The sequence below is a fragment of the Tachyglossus aculeatus genome, chromosome 19, assembly GCF_015852505.1.
Source record: "Tachyglossus aculeatus isolate mTacAcu1 chromosome 19, mTacAcu1.pri, whole genome shotgun sequence".
Lineage (NCBI taxonomy): Eukaryota > Metazoa > Chordata > Mammalia > Monotremata > Tachyglossidae > Tachyglossus > Tachyglossus aculeatus.
Window position 1 is genome coordinate 13,311,357 of NC_052084.1, and position 15,383 is coordinate 13,326,739.

Sequence of the window (15,383 nt, forward strand, 5' to 3'; positions counted from 1 at the left end):
GGGCATACTATAGGAATTTCATTTTTTTAAAAAAGTCTGTTAAAGTGGAATCTTCAAACTCTTTAACCCATTAATTCGATGTAATGCCATTTTCCTAGCACATTCACCTAGGGGAACATTTATTATTCGCGAAAGTCAAACCGAATCTGTATATAATTCATATGAAACGACTCATTACCCTCATGTGGATAGTCGACTTTACAGTGCATTCTGCAAAGTTCACGGGTAACTCCCAGTTTGGGTTTAGATAAGGAAAAGCACAAATAAAGTTACGTGATTTGCCCAAGGTCACACAGCAGGCTGGTGGCGGCTCCCTCCCACCCTTCCAAGTCCTTGGGAGGGAGCCGCGTGTCGGGCAGGGCCAGTGGCCGATTGTATGGCATCTGCCAAAGCCCTTAGCAATCAATCAATCAATCAACCAATCAATCGTATTTATTGAGCGCTTACTATGTGCAGAGCACTGTACTAAGCGCTTGGGAAGTACAAATTGGCAACACATAGAGACAGTCCCTACCCAACAGTGGGCTCACAGTCTAAAAGGGGGAGACAGAGAACAAAACCAAACATACCAACAAAATAAAATAAATAGGATAGAAATGTACAAGTAAAATAAATAAATAAATAAATAAATAGAGTAATAAATATGTGCAACCATATATACATATATACAGGTGCTGTGGGGAAGGGAAGGAGGTAAGATGGGGGGATGGAGAGGGGGACGAGGGGGAGAGGAAGGAAGGGGCTCAGTCTGGGAAGGCCTCCTGGAGGAGGTGAGCTCTCAGCAGGGCCTTGAAGGGAGGAAGAGAGTAAGCGCCAAAAAATAAATCACCCAATTACCATTACTGTTATTATTGTTAATAACAGACACCTACAAGGAACGCCCTACAAGGAACGCCCCAAACACTAACGGTTAGCATGGCCGAGGGCAAGGTCTTCAGGAGATTGACCTTCTAGACTGTGAGCCCGTTGTTGGGTAGGGACCGTCTCTATATGTTACCGACTTGTACTTCCCAAGCGCTTAGTACAGCGTGGCTCAGTGGAAAGAGCCCGGGCTTTGGAGTCAGAGGCTGTTCTAAGCGCTGGGGGTGGTTACAAGGTGATCAGGTTGTCCCACGTGGGGCTCACAGTTTTAATCCCCGTTTTACAGATGAGGTAACGGAGGCACAGAGAAGTGAAGTGACTTGCCCCAAGTCACACAACCCGACCGTTGGCGGAGCCGGGATTTGAACCCACGGCCTCTGACTCCAAAGCCCGGGCTCTTTCCACTGAGCTACGCTGCTTCCCATAGCAGCATTATTATTATTATAGCGCTCTGCACACAGTAAGCGCTCAATCAATCAATCAATTGTATTTATTGAGCGCTTACTGTGTGCAGACCACTGTACTAAGCGCTTGGGAAGTCCAAGTGGCAACGTATAGAGACAGTCCCTACCCAACAGTGGGCTCACAGTCTAGAAGGGGGAGACAAAACCAAACATATTAGCAAAATAAAATAAATAGAATAGATATGATTGATTGAATAATGAATGAAAGAGAAGGGTCTGGGGGAGGGAAATAGTGGGTGAGCTCGGCGGCAGTTGGGAGAAGGATGCAGGTGTGAGCCCACGGTTGGGTAGGGACAGAAGCAGCGTGGCTCAGTGGAAAGAGCCCGGGCTTTGGAGTCAGAGGTCATGGGTTCAAATCCCGGCTCTGCCAATTCTCAGCTGTGTGACTTTGGGCAAGTCACTTCACTTCTCTGGGCCTCAGTGACCTCATCTGTAAAATGAGGATTAAGACTGTGAGCCCCCCGGGGGTCAACCTGATCCCTTTGTAACCTCCCCAGCGCCTAGAGAAGCAGCGTGGCACAGTGGAAAGAGCCCGGGCTTTGGAGTCAGAGGTCATGGGTTCAAATCCCGGCTCTGCCAATTGTCAGCTGGGTGGCTTTGGGCAAGTCACTTCACTGGGCCTCAGTTCCCTTATCTGTAAAATGGGGATTAAGACTGTGAGCCCCCCGGGGGACAACCTGATCCCTTTGTAACCTCCCCAGCGCTTAGAGAAGCAGCGTGGCTCAGTGGAAAGAGCCCGGGCTTTGGAGTCGGAGGTCATGGGTTCAAATCCCGGCTCTGCCAATTGTCAGCTGGGTGACCTTGGGCAAGTCACTTCACTGGGCCTCAGTTCCCTTATCTGTAAAATGGGGATTAAGACTGTGAGCCCCCCGGGGGTCAACCTGATCCCTTTGTAACCTCCCCAGCGCTTAGAGAAGCAGCGTGGCTCAGTGGAAAGAGCCCGGGCTTTGGAGTCGGAGGTCATGGGTTCAAATCCCGGCTCCGCCAACGGTCAGCTTGTGTGACTTGGGGCCAGTCACTTTACTGCTCTGTGCCTCAGTTACCCTATCTGTAAAATGGGGACTGAGACTGCGAGCCTCACGTGGGACAACCTGATCACCTTGTAACCTCCCCAGCGCTTAGAACAGTGCTTTGCACGTAGTAAGCGCTTAGCAAATACCAACATTATAATTATTATTAGAACGGCGCTTGGCACATAGTAAGCGCTTAACAAAAGCGCTCACCTCCTCCAGGAGACCTTCCCAGACTGAGCCCCTTCTTTCCTCTCCCCCTCGTCCCCCTCTCCATCCCCCCCGTCTTACCTCCTTCCCTTCCCCACAGCACCTGTATATATGTATATATGGTTGTACATATTTATTACTCTATTTATTTATTTTACTTGTACATTTCTATCCTACTTATTTTATTTTGTTGGTATGTTTGGTTCTGTTCTCTGTCTCCCCCTTTTAGACTGTGAGCCCACTGTTGGGTAGGGACTGTCTCTATGTGATGCCAATTTGTACTTCCCAAGCGCTTAGTACAGTGCTCTGCACATAGTAAGCGCTCAATAAATACGATTGATTGATTGATTGATTAACAAATACCAACATTATTATTAGAACGGTGCTTGGCACATAGTAAGCGCTTAATAAATGCCATTATTATTAGTAGGGACTGGCTCTATATGTTGCCAACTTGGGCTTCCCAAGCGCTTAGTACAGTGCTCTGCACACAGTAAGCGCTCAATAAATACGATTGATGATTGATTGATCGATTGCAGGAGGGAGGGACTGTACCGTTACTCACCGGTCCCGGTGCCGCCCTGCCGGGGCTGGCAAAAAAGCGAGCGGAAAAGCATCTCGACAGGGAAGGGGCAAAATGGAGGGAGCGATCTTGGTCCTGAGGTGAGGCGCGGACGAAGCCCCGCGTAACTCCCGCCAGCCGCGGCCCGCGCCGCCCGAGGAATCCCGCGCCAAAGTGACGTTCCGCGCGCTGATTGGCTCAGCGCTCCCCGGCCACTTCCTCCTCCAATAGCCGCCCCCCTCGCCGCCGCGGGAACCCCGCTCTCGGGCGGTCGTGCGCCTGCGCGCGCCGGCCCAAGGACGGGGCGGGGGGGGGGGGGGGGCGCGCACGAGAGGAAGGAGGCGGAGGCAAGATGGCGGGCGCGGGGCGCCTGAGGTGATGAGGGGACGGGCGTCGCGTCACCGCCATGGCCTCCAACGCGACCAAGTCGTTCCTGGCGGATGCGGGCTACGGGGAGCAGGAGCTGGACGCTAATTCGGCCCTCATGGAACTGGACAAAGGTATGGGAAGGCCTGGAATGCCCTCCCTCTGCCCATTAGACTGTGAGCCCTTTTAGACTGTGAGCCCACTGTTGGGTAGGGACTGTATATGTTGCCAGTTTGTACCTCCCAAGCGCTTAGTACAGTGCTCTGCACATAGGAAGCGCTCAATAAATACGATTGATGATGATAATAATAACAGTGGTGGCATTTGTTAAGCGCTTACTGTGTGCAAAGCACTGTTCTAAACCCTGGGGGGGATACAGTGTGATCATGTTGTCCCACCTGGGGCTCACAGTCTCAATCCCCATTTTTACAGATGAGGGAACTGAGGCTTAGTGAAGTGACTTGCCCAAGGTCACACAGCAGACTTGTGGTGGAGGCAGCATTCGAACCCATGACCTCTGACTCCAAAGCCCGTGCTCTTTCCACTGAGCCACGCGGCTTCTCTAAGCTAGCTCTCTTCCTCCCTTCAAGGCCCTACTGAGAGCTCACCTCCTCCAGGAGGCCTTCCCTGACTGAGCCCCTTCCTTCCTCTCCCCCTCGTCCCCCTCTCCTTCCCCCCCACGTTACCTCCTTCCCTTCTGTGCTGTGCTCAGCGCTTAGAACAGTGCTTTGCACATAGTAAGCACTTAACAAATGCCGATTATTATTATTATTCCCCACAGCACCTGTATATATGTATATATGTTTGTACATATTTATTACTCTATTTATTTATTTACTTATTTATTTTACTTGTACATATCTATTCTATTTATTTTATTTTGTTAATGTGTTTGGTTTTGTTCTCTGTCTCCCCCTTTTAGACTGTGAGCCCACTGTTGGGTAGGGACTGTCTCTATATGTTGCCAACTTGTACTTCCCAAGCGCTTAGTACAGTGCTCTGCACACAGTAAGCGCTCAGTAAATACGATTGATTGATCTGTTCTATTTATTTTATTTTGTTAGTATGTTTGGTTTTGTTCTCTGTCTCCCCCTTTTAGACTGTGAGCCCACTGTTGGGTAGGGACTGTCTCTAGATGTTGCCAACTTGTACTTCCCAAGCGCTTAGTACAGTGCTCTGCACACAGTAAGCGCTCAATAAATACGATTGATTGATTGATTAATTGATTCCTCCCTTCAAGGCCCTACTGAGAGCTCACCTCCTGCAGGAGGCCTTCCCTGACTGAGCCCCTTCCTTCCTCTCCCTCTCCATCCCCTCATCTTACCTCCTTCCCTTCCCCACAGCACCTGTGTATATGTATATATGTTTGTACATATTTATTACTCTATTTATTTTACTTGTACATATCTATTCTACTTATTTTATTTTGTTAGTATGTTTGGTTTTGTTCTCTGTCTCCCCCTTTTAGACTGTGAGCCCACTGTTGGGTAGGGACTGTCTCTATATGTTGCCAACTTGTACTTCCCAAGCGCTTAGTACAGTGCTCTGCACACAGTAAGCGCTCAACAAATACGATTGATTGATTGATTGATTGAAAGGGAGGGCAGAGGCGGGAGGCGGCGAGGGTTGGAGCATACACCGTTCCCCGCCGCATCTACTCCTCTCCCCGGCTTGGGGGTCCTCGGGAGACTGAGAAGTTGGTGCTCGGGGGAAGCGTTTATCACAGTGTCCTGCGCCCTGTTCTTAATGGGATATTCATCGATGGAGAAGCAGCGTGGCTCAGTGGAAAGAGCACGGGCTTTGGAGTCATGGGTTATGGGTTCAAATGCCGCCTCCGCCAACTGTCAGCAGTGTGACTTTGAGCAACTCACTTCACTTCTCTGGAAACCTCATCTGGAAAATGGGTATTAAAACTGTGAGTCCCCTGTGGGACAACCTGATCACCTTGTAACCTCCCCAGCGCTTAGAACAGTGCTTTGCACATAGTAAGCGCTTAACAAACGCCATCATTATTATTATTATTATTATTATCCGAGGAGCGGGTCGCGAGCTACCAATCGCTAAGGTTTTAGGGGTAATTTCCTCATAATAATAATAATAATAATAATGATGGCATTTGTGAAGCGCTTACCATGCACTGTTCTAAGCGCTGGGGGGGATACAATGTGATCAAGTTGTCCCACGTGCAGAGCACTGTACTAAGCACTTGGGAAGTACAAGTTGGCAACATATAGAGACGGTCCCTACCCAACAGTGGGCTCACAGTCTAGAAGGGGGAGACAGAGAACAAAACAAAACATATTAACAAAATAAAATAAATAGAATAGATATGTGCAAGTAAAATAAATAAATACAATCCAGCAATAAATGGTGACATTCCTGCCCCCTGTTTTCTATTCCAGAAGCTCATTCTTAAAAAAATATGTAGACGGTACAGCATAGACTATGCAGTACAGTCCATGCCCACATGAATCTATCCCTCCAAAAAAAGCCAGAAAAGCATGATTTTTATTATATTTTATGGGATTGTTTCTAATATTTTTTTGTGTAGGGATAGAGAAAATAGGTGTTTTTTTCTAATAGTAATTACAGCATTTGTTAAACATTTACTATGTGCCAGGCACTGTACTAAGTGCTTGGGTGGATACAAGCAAATCAGGTTGGGCACAACCCCAGTTCCCTTATCACAAATGAGGTAACTGAGCCACAGAGAAGTGAAGAAACATGTCCAAGGTCACACAGCAGACAAATGTTAACATTTATTGTGTTAATATCAAAGAAAGAGTCATTCAAGAAACTGAAAGAACCACCCAATGTATAAATATTTTATGATGAGTGCAAAGCCTCATATCCTTGACTGAACTTGCCCAAGTTCAAAGCTAAATTGTTAAACTGTGGTGGGAAGTAATATGTTCTATTGAAAGTTAAATTGGGATCAGTCCTATTTTGGGTTGTGATCTTACTAGGGCCTTTTTGTTTAGTGATGTTGTAGTAGTATTAAGCTCGCACAGTGTGCGGTGCAGAGTTCATACCATTGGGACTGAAGCGCTGCTTCTTGCTCTGCTTCTAGCAGAGGTGTGAACTCCAGGAAGTCAGCAGCAGAGGTGACAACAGTGACAGTTTATTGTTTTACCTGCTCCAAATTTTTCCCTGCTGTACTTCTTGCTGGGCTCCCCAATTTTTGTCTTATCACAGTGCCCAGATGTTGCACGTGTCACAATGACTGGACCTCCCACAATATTTTGAGTACATATCCCAACCCAATCAGTCATGTTTATTAATGCTGAAAATCTCCATAATAAAACAAAAAACAATGAAAATCCCTGAAGCATACATACTAAAGATTTGAAACTTTATATCCTTCCTTGGTAAATTTGCATAGGATGGAAGTCTGCCTAATGCATTCAGTTTTCTTATAATTCAGGGTATTACTTTCCTGATAAATCCTGTATTATGCTCAAGCGCTTAGTACGGTGCTCAAGTGCTTAGTACAGTGCTCTGCACGCAGCATGCAATAAATACCATTGATTGGTTAAGGCAAACACTTCGCAGTGTGTGTTGACCAGAGTTGGGCACATGCAGCAAAACCATTTCTTCTGACATCGTATTAGGTTCTACTGTATAGAAACACATTTTGGGAAATGTATAGAAAAACAAATTTTTGTATCTCAAAACTGTATTGTCAGTTGATTTATTTAATGGTGTTTCCTCCCTGTTTTTTGAATATCGTGACTTAGAAGCCTTTGCTTTAAAATATCTTTTCGAATATATAGTTTCCACAGTAAAACGCCTCTCTATTGATCAAGCGCTCTGCCATCTTCTGTACTTGATTTTTCCTAGGGCTCAGATCTGGTAAACTGGGTGAACAATGTGAGGCGGTTGTGCGATTTCCCAGGCTCTTTCAGAAATATCCATTCCCTATTCTCATCAACTCTGCATTCCTAAAGCTGGCTGATGTGTTCCGAGTTGGGTAAGTACAGTCTGCTTCATGAAGAGCAGCAGGGTCAGTTGAATTTTATTCAAAATTCTCGTCTGTTGAAGAACATTTTCTCCTTTACTTTCCTGATTGGGGACTCCCAAAATATGTTATTTTTCCCATAACTTGACAGCCACCATTCAGGGTGCCTCATGTTACAATTTCCATCAAGTGGAAGACATGGTGAGTTTTTTTTTTTATGAGGGAGGAGAAGGGTGGTAAGGAGAACCAGCAGTATTTAATGAAATGAGGAGTTGATACCCCCATGGAATCACCGGATTTAAAAAAGTTACTGCAGTTTTAGGATCTTCATTCTAATTTATTTCTATATCCAGCAATTGAAAGCAATATTAGTTTTCATCTTCACATTCCAGGAATCTTTGAGAGTTTATTGATGTGTTTAAATTATAAAGGTAATTGAGAAGGATGTTCACAACACCACCAGTACTTTATTACCTAAATGCAAGCACCCACTGGAGTCTAAAAACATATTTTGAATGGGATGAATCCAATAAGATCTCCTTTAATGCTTTGTTGGCTAGTTTTTTCAGTAGCCTTGTCAATGAATTTAGAGTCTCTTCAAGCACTTATGACTTCCCTTTTATCAATCAGTGGTGCTTATTGAGGACTTTCTATTTGCAGAACGCTGTACTAAGTGCTTGGGAAAGTACAGTATAACAGAGTTGGTAGGCAATTTCACTTCCAATTTCATTTTTAAATGATGTCATGAATCATGTGGGTGGAAAGTTGCAATTACATTACCTGGCATAAACCTGAGTGAAATAGCAAATATTTAAAGAAGATTTAATTTAAAATGAGTTTCATAATGCTCATATCTGTTCTATACCAAATAGAATCTTAATAAAAGAAGGAAAACAAATTCATATCTGAATTTTATAGGATGAACTTCATCCCAAAAATATGCATGTTAGTTTGTAAGCTCATTGTGGACAGAGATCTTGTCTTGTAAGCTCATTGTGGACAGAGATCTTGTCTTGTTCCTCAATTGTACTCTCCCAAACACTCAGTGCAGCAAATAACAGACACTCAATAAATACTATTGAATGATTACATTTCCCTATGTCAAAATATATGACTGAATTTCTGATAAAGTGCACATTTCTATATGTTTTTTCATTTACATGTTAAGGTAGCTGAAACCAGTTCCTTCGTATAAAATAACTTATGATAGAAGGTAGAGTAACACGTTTAATTATATTCTTCAGTTAGACTTTATTAGCAGTAAAAGATTTGTTGTTTTTTTTTTTTGTCTCTTCATAGAAACAACTTCCTTAGGCTATGCGTGCTGAAGGTTACCCAGCAGAGTGAAAAACATTTGGAGAAGATCTTGAATGTGGATGAGTTTGTGAAGAGAGTCTTCTCTGTAATTCATAGCAATGACCCTGTGGCAAGGGCCATCACACTCCGGTAGGATAACTTCACCCTAAAATAATTAAAGTTAAATAACATGAGTACATAACAAATCAGTGGTATTTATTGAATGCTTACTCTTTACAGAGCCCTGTTCTAAGTGCTTGGAAGAGTACAATAGAACAGAATCAGCAGAGTCGGTCCCTGCCCATAATGAGTTTACAGTTAATGTAGCATTATTCTTTTTTCTGTTTGAATATTTTAAATTTGGGAGTAATTCTAAAGCACAAAGTGGAAGACAGAGTAACTGTCTCCCTCTAGATTGTAAGCTATTGGTGGGCAAGGAACTCTGTTGTATTGTACTCTTCCAAGTGCTTAATATAGTGCTGTACACGGAGTTAAGCACTCAGTAGATATCACTGATTGACTGGTCTGTAGCTTCTTGAAATCTGGAATTTGTATCTTATGATGCTGTTTTATTCTAAATGCCTATGTAATTTGTATTTAAAATTTTTTCTCTGAGCAGGTACTCTTATTAAAGTGTTAAAATTTGGTAACTATTCCAAATTTAAAGGAATCATATCCTATTGTGTCCTGATGTACTTAATTGATTTTTGTACTCTTCTGACCCTCATTTCCCTGTGGTTGGCAGGGAAAGGGAGGTGCAGTGGCTCAAAGTTGGGGAATTCCCACTGGGGCTGTACCACCACTATTTATTTTATTTTGTTAATATGGTTTTTTTGTTGTCTCCCCCTTGTAGACTGTGAGCCCGCTGTTGGGTAGGGACCGTTTCTATATGTTGCCAACTTGTACTTCCCAAGTGCTTAGTACAGTGCTCTGCACATAGTAAGCGCTCAATAAATACAATTGAATGAATGAATGAATGACTGGGGCAAACACGAGGTGGGCAGAAATCCTCATAATAGCTGGAAAGCATGGGTGGCAGAGTCTGCAAAGGTCACGGTTTATGGCACTGTGGCACAGCTGTGGCATGAGGCGGTCATCATTTTGGCTGTAAATGGACTCTGCGTTCTTGGAGATTTAACTGGTATTTGGAGTTTCAACATATTCTGTGTATGTGTGCGCTCATCATTTGATGCATGGAGCACACTCCTGTTCATCTTAAAGAGAGACATAGTTTGGTAGCCTTTTCTGGAACATGTTGATAATGTCAGTTTGAGTTTAGTATTCTAACAGTATAGTACATTCAAAAGAAAATGGAAGGTCATATTGATGTCCTAGATGTGCACTGTAGGCAAGTTGAGTTGAGGAAAATTCCTTTCAGAGTTTCCAAGAAATACACTTAAACCTAGGAGAGATTGAGTCAGATGGCTAATCAAGCCTGAATTGAATTTTGCCCTGAGGGCCAAATAATAATAGTAATAATAATTGTGGTATTTAAGTGCTTACTGTGTGCCAAGCACTTGTACTAAGTGCTGGGGTGGATTCAAGCAAATTGTATTGGAGATGGAAGTGACATGCCCAAGGTCACACAGCAAACGGCGGAGCCGGAATTAGAACCCATGACTTTCTGACTCCCAAGCCTGTGCTCTGTCCGCTATGCCATGCTGCTTCCAGGATTTTAAAAAATAAATTAGCCTAGTGGTTATTTTTTTTGGTTTGGACTACAAATCATTGGTTTGTGACATAGTTGCCCACAATTTGATTCTATTTATTCTTAATCTCTTCCGTGGCATTTCTTTAATATTAGATTTCATTGATGGTAGAGAGGATGGTAAATTAATAGGACAGGCAAAACTGATGTTTGAAAATAGGAAGATATTCAGAACCTCTGCCTCAAAAATATTGTAACGTTTCAGGGAAAGAATACAACGAATTCCAGTTATGATGTAATAGTTGGTGGTTTTAAATGGTTCTGAGAAGAAGAATTCATTTACAGAGAGAAAAAAACTCCACAAATACAATAAGTCGCCAGGGGAAATTAACCACAGTTAGTTGTGGTGTTTATTGAGCACTCCATGCAGCTATAAAACTGTTTAAACAAGGATGTGCAAAGGTTATGATAAAGTTGAAATATGGTCATCCCGTTCCCTTAGGAACACTGAATCAAGCAATCAGAAATGCAGACCCATATTTAAAAAAATGACAGATTGATGAAAATGTACAGAAAGCAAGAGCTTTTCCAAAAGCATGTAGGCATTCATTTTCTTAAAAAAGTAGTTTATTGTACAGCTGTTTCAGTTCTTATTAATATAGCCTTAAGAATGGAATTGTCAGATTGGAAGAGCTGGACAATAAGAAAGACTGCACCATTATGCACTTTATATATGGCTTCAACAATTCTGACACTGTATTGTGTATTTTTTGTACAGCCAGCCCCATTTAGCCTTAACTCTATAGCTTTTTAATTTTAATCCTGGATTTTTTATAGTCTCTCTCCCTTTGAAGTAAACCTGTAAGTTTTACTTTGGCTTAAACATTTTCCTTGGGTTCTCAGTCTTTGAAACATTTTGACTAGCTTGAAGAGAGTGATTAAAGCCTGTATTGAGCATAGATAATGGCAAATTGAAGATAGAAGGTACCTCAGTTACCCCTCTGTAAAATGGTATTAAGACTGTGAGCCCCATGTGGGACATGGACTTTGTCCAACCTGCTTATCTTCTATCTACCCCAGCAGTTAGTACCATGTCTGGCACATAGTAAGCACTTACCAAATACCATTCAGAACAATGTACATAAACTAATAGGGCATATAATTGGGCATGCAAGAAATGTACAGTAAGTGCTAAGGGACCTTCAACCTCAAAACAATTCTCTCCTAATTAAGTAGAACATCCTTTGTTCCACTTTACTCCATTCAGCTAATTAACTACGTATAATTATTCCAATAAAATTTCATTACTGTCTCATTTTGACTTCACCTGAATAATAGCAAGCTAAAAACAAGGAAATGAAATAAAGATTTTGTTTCATACCTTCATTATTGTTTGAAAAGAATAATATTGCACAGTATTGACCTACCTGGTTGCAATCCCTGGTAGTGGAGTTTTACTCACTGTCTTTTGCTGGGAGCCTTCCATAGACATTGAAAGATTCCCACCATAAGGCCAGACCTGTGGGAATCTACTATAGAACCAGCTTCAGGGAGGGAGAGTTCTGATTTGTCTCAATTCAACGTAATGGCTGTGCTCTGTCAAAACTATCCACTTCCTTCCCCCAGATGATCCTTACTAGAGATGCATCAAAGTGATAGATCCGTAACAGATTTTTGTTCAAAATAGTCCTTTGCGGTGTAAAGCAATAGGCAGAAATCACATGGGGGATTATAGTCGGATCGGTACCAGTAAAAATATTGAGCTGTTGATATTTTATTGTAACAGTGTGCTGGGAAGCAGCCTGACGTAGTAGAAAGAGCGTAGGCCTGCAAGTGGACTTGGGTTCTAATCCTGCTCTGCCAAATGCTTGCTGTGTGACCTTGGATGAGTCACTTAACTTCTCTGTGTCTCACCTCTCCTGTTTTCCCTCCTACTTAGACAGTGAGCCCCACGCAGGGCAGAGATTGTGTCCAATCTAATTAACTTATATCTACCCCAGTGCTTAGAATAGTGTCTGACAAACAGTAAGCGCTTAACAAATACCACTTAAAACAAAAATTAAAAAAATCAGGCCTACCATTCCTTACACCAAATTACAGAATATTAAATGCTTTGTTGTTATGGGCATCATTTTTTAAAAAATTGTATTTTCTTGGTAAACTATAGATAAGCTAATAGTATAATTTTCTGGCATCTGGAGATACGTTGTTGGAAGGCTATTTTGCTAGTTGTGTAACCAAACTTAAACTCCTGCTTGTGCTTTTCCCACATCTGCCTTATTGCTGGCTTTCCCAAGGATGTTAGGAAGTCTGGCATCCATCATTCCAGAGAGGAAGAATGCTCATCATAGCATTCGTCAGAGTTTGGATTCACATGATAATGTGGAAGTCGAAGCTGCTGTTTTCGCTGCTGCCAACTTCTCTGCACAATCAAAGTATGTATAAACTTCTGCTTTTCTTTTGGTTTAGACTATTTTAAAGAGTAAAATCTCCTTTCTTCTATCTGTGCCAATTTTCCCCCAAAGTTTTGACTTTTTGCATGGCTTAGTGGAAAAAGCACGGGCTTGGGAGTCACAGGTTGTGGTTTCTAATCCTGGCTCTGCCTCTTATCAGCTGTGTGACTTTGGACAAGTCACTTAACTTATCTGTGCCTCAGTTACCTCATCTGTAAAATGGGGATTAAGACTGTGAGCTCCATGTGGGACAACCTGATTACTTTGTATCTACCCCAGCACTTACAACAGTGTTTGGCCTATAGTAAACACTTAAATACAACAAATACAAAGCAATTATTATTATTCTCCTTTTTTGCTACTTTTTTCTGGCATTTGTTAAGCGCTTACTATGTGCCTGTCACTGTACTAAGTGCTGGAGTAGATATAAACTAATCAGGTTGGACCCAGTCCGTGTCCCACTTGGGGCTCACAGTCTTATTCACCATTTTACAGATGAAGTTACTGAGCACAAAGAAGTTAAGTGACTTGCCCAAGGTCATACAGCAGACAAGTGGCCGGAGGCAGAATTAGAAACCACAACCTGTGAATCCCAGGCCCGTGCTCTTTCCACTAGGCCACACTGCTTCTCTATTCCACCTAATCTCACAAGCAAAGCAGAATAGTATTGTCAATATATGAATTAAAGCCAATTTGCCCGTAGGCCTTCATTTTATAAAGAGAAGTCAGTCCCTAGAGTCCTCTGACTAATTCCTTTGCTGGGACAATGCCTAGCATTGGGACAAAAGAGCAAATACATACATAACTGTGGTAAATAAGATCACTCTAAATTTAGTCTAGTGGCACACATTTCTTACTGAGGGAGTACCTAAAATAAGGTAAATTATCTTCTGTAGTCACAGCAGTTCACATAACTGTACTTGCCTTGTGATTACTACTTTAACAAGAGACTATGCAAACAGAACAAATCAGCTCGAGCTGTGATTTTTCAGTCTTTCTAAAAATATTTATAAAGGGCATACATGATATAGTTAAGTATGAAATCTGAGAAGTTATTGGTTATTTTGTTTTAAATAGTGAATGCTCAGTTCTTCCTTTCCAGTATTATATTTAGAGCCCAATTTTATTTCACCTGTGCAACTGGAATTGCCACATTGCCCTGGAAAATGAATGAAGCTACAGAAACTTTAACTTGACACCTTGTAAAACTAAGTTGGTGTTTAAAGGAAAAGATGGTGATTTATTGATCATTTAATTGACTATATTAGGTATAATTCCAAACATCCCATACTTTTACACCAGCAGGCTTAGTTCTCCTTTTATTTTGAATAAAGGTTAAAATGCAGTGCTTTGGGATTGCATTTCCCAAAGGAGTTGCTTCTGCCAACCCCTGAATTTGCCCAAACTTCAAAATAAGGAGGAATCAAACTAGTTAAGCCATCATTGAACCAATGAAATAACATCAGCAGGGTAGTTTAGCGAGAGCAATTGGCATTGTTATGTAAAAAAAATAATTTTTTAAAACTACAAAACTTTGTCATTTTGTTTGGCAAAAACTCTGATAATACAGTTGTGGCTATTGGTTTTGAACGTCCTATGCAACACTGACATTGCTTAACTAATTGTAAAGAAATCATTGGAAATTGAGTCCAAGATGCAATGCACGAGAATGTAGTTAACCTAGAGACATCTGGAGCAGGAAGGGAGGATGGGTGTGGATAATGAGGGGCGGGAGGGTGTGACAAATATGGGTAGAGCCAATAGATTTCTGGTTACCGGAATTACTAAATTAATGTTACCTTTTTAATCTCAAATTTATTTCACACAATACCAGTTGCACTACATTTCTATAAAATTCTGTAAGTCTTAAATTCATTGTTCAGTCATCTGGCAAAATGAAAAAATAACTTTTTTCTAAGGTTAATTCTGAGGGGTTTTTTTTATCTTTTTCCTTTACAGAGATTTTGCTGTGGGAATTTGCAACAAAATCAGTGAAATGATTCAAGGTGTGTATGCCATATAATTCTAAGAAGCAAGAGTTATTTTTGAGTGGACTTAAATGTTCCCTTTTTCTTCAGACTTCTGCAGGCATTTGGACCATTTTAGGTCCATGTTTCAAAATAGCTGTGCTGTAATTATGTAGTCGTCCTTGTTAAAGCGGAGCAGCAGCAAAGTTCTCACTACTTCTCCTCCTAAAATTGTTAGAAACTGATGGGTTTTATTGGCAAAAGAGAGAAATAAGCTTCTGAAAATACATTATCAGTTGACCCCTTGTCTGCCAAGAAAGGAATCTCCTTCTTTGTATCTCTCCAAGTCAATTAGGCACCAAATAAAAATGAACAGAATGCAAATATTCAAAATTGGTAGTCACTGAAATCATTTGAAAACAATTCCCTTCGAGCTGTCCAGGAAATCCACTGCTTTGGGGAATAATTTCAAATAGGGTAGCATGCATGTTTATACTAATGCACAATAGCAGTTTTTTTCTAGATGGAATTGCAGTTAAAATTGAAATACATTAAAACGGTCTTTAAGTTTAACTTCAGTTCCATCTA

General features: G+C 41.8%; 2 protein-coding genes across 3 annotated transcripts in view; one reads left to right on the forward strand and one right to left on the reverse strand.

Moving 5' to 3' along the window:
• DTL (denticleless E3 ubiquitin protein ligase homolog) overlaps positions 1 to 3,189 on the reverse strand; it is a 36,073-nt gene extending 32,884 nt beyond the window's left edge. For both annotated transcript variants that reach the window (XM_038761254.1, XM_038761253.1), the window contains exon 1: positions 3,111 to 3,189. In XM_038761254.1, coding sequence (XP_038617182.1) covers positions 3,111 to 3,162 — 52 coding nt within the window. In that variant the 5' untranslated portion in view covers positions 3,163 to 3,189. The remainder of the gene's footprint in view (positions 1 to 3,110) is intronic.
• A 324-nt stretch (positions 3,190 to 3,513) lies between these two features.
• INTS7 (integrator complex subunit 7) overlaps positions 3,514 to 15,383 on the forward strand; it is a 47,361-nt gene continuing 35,491 nt past the window's right edge. Inside the window, exons 1-5 of the mRNA XM_038760750.1 lie at positions 3,514 to 3,607; positions 7,314 to 7,443; positions 8,731 to 8,877; positions 12,673 to 12,810; positions 14,788 to 14,834. Of these exons, the coding sequence (XP_038616678.1) occupies positions 3,514 to 3,607; positions 7,314 to 7,443; positions 8,731 to 8,877; positions 12,673 to 12,810; positions 14,788 to 14,834 (556 nt within the window). The remainder of the gene's footprint in view (positions 3,608 to 7,313; positions 7,444 to 8,730; positions 8,878 to 12,672; positions 12,811 to 14,787; positions 14,835 to 15,383) is intronic.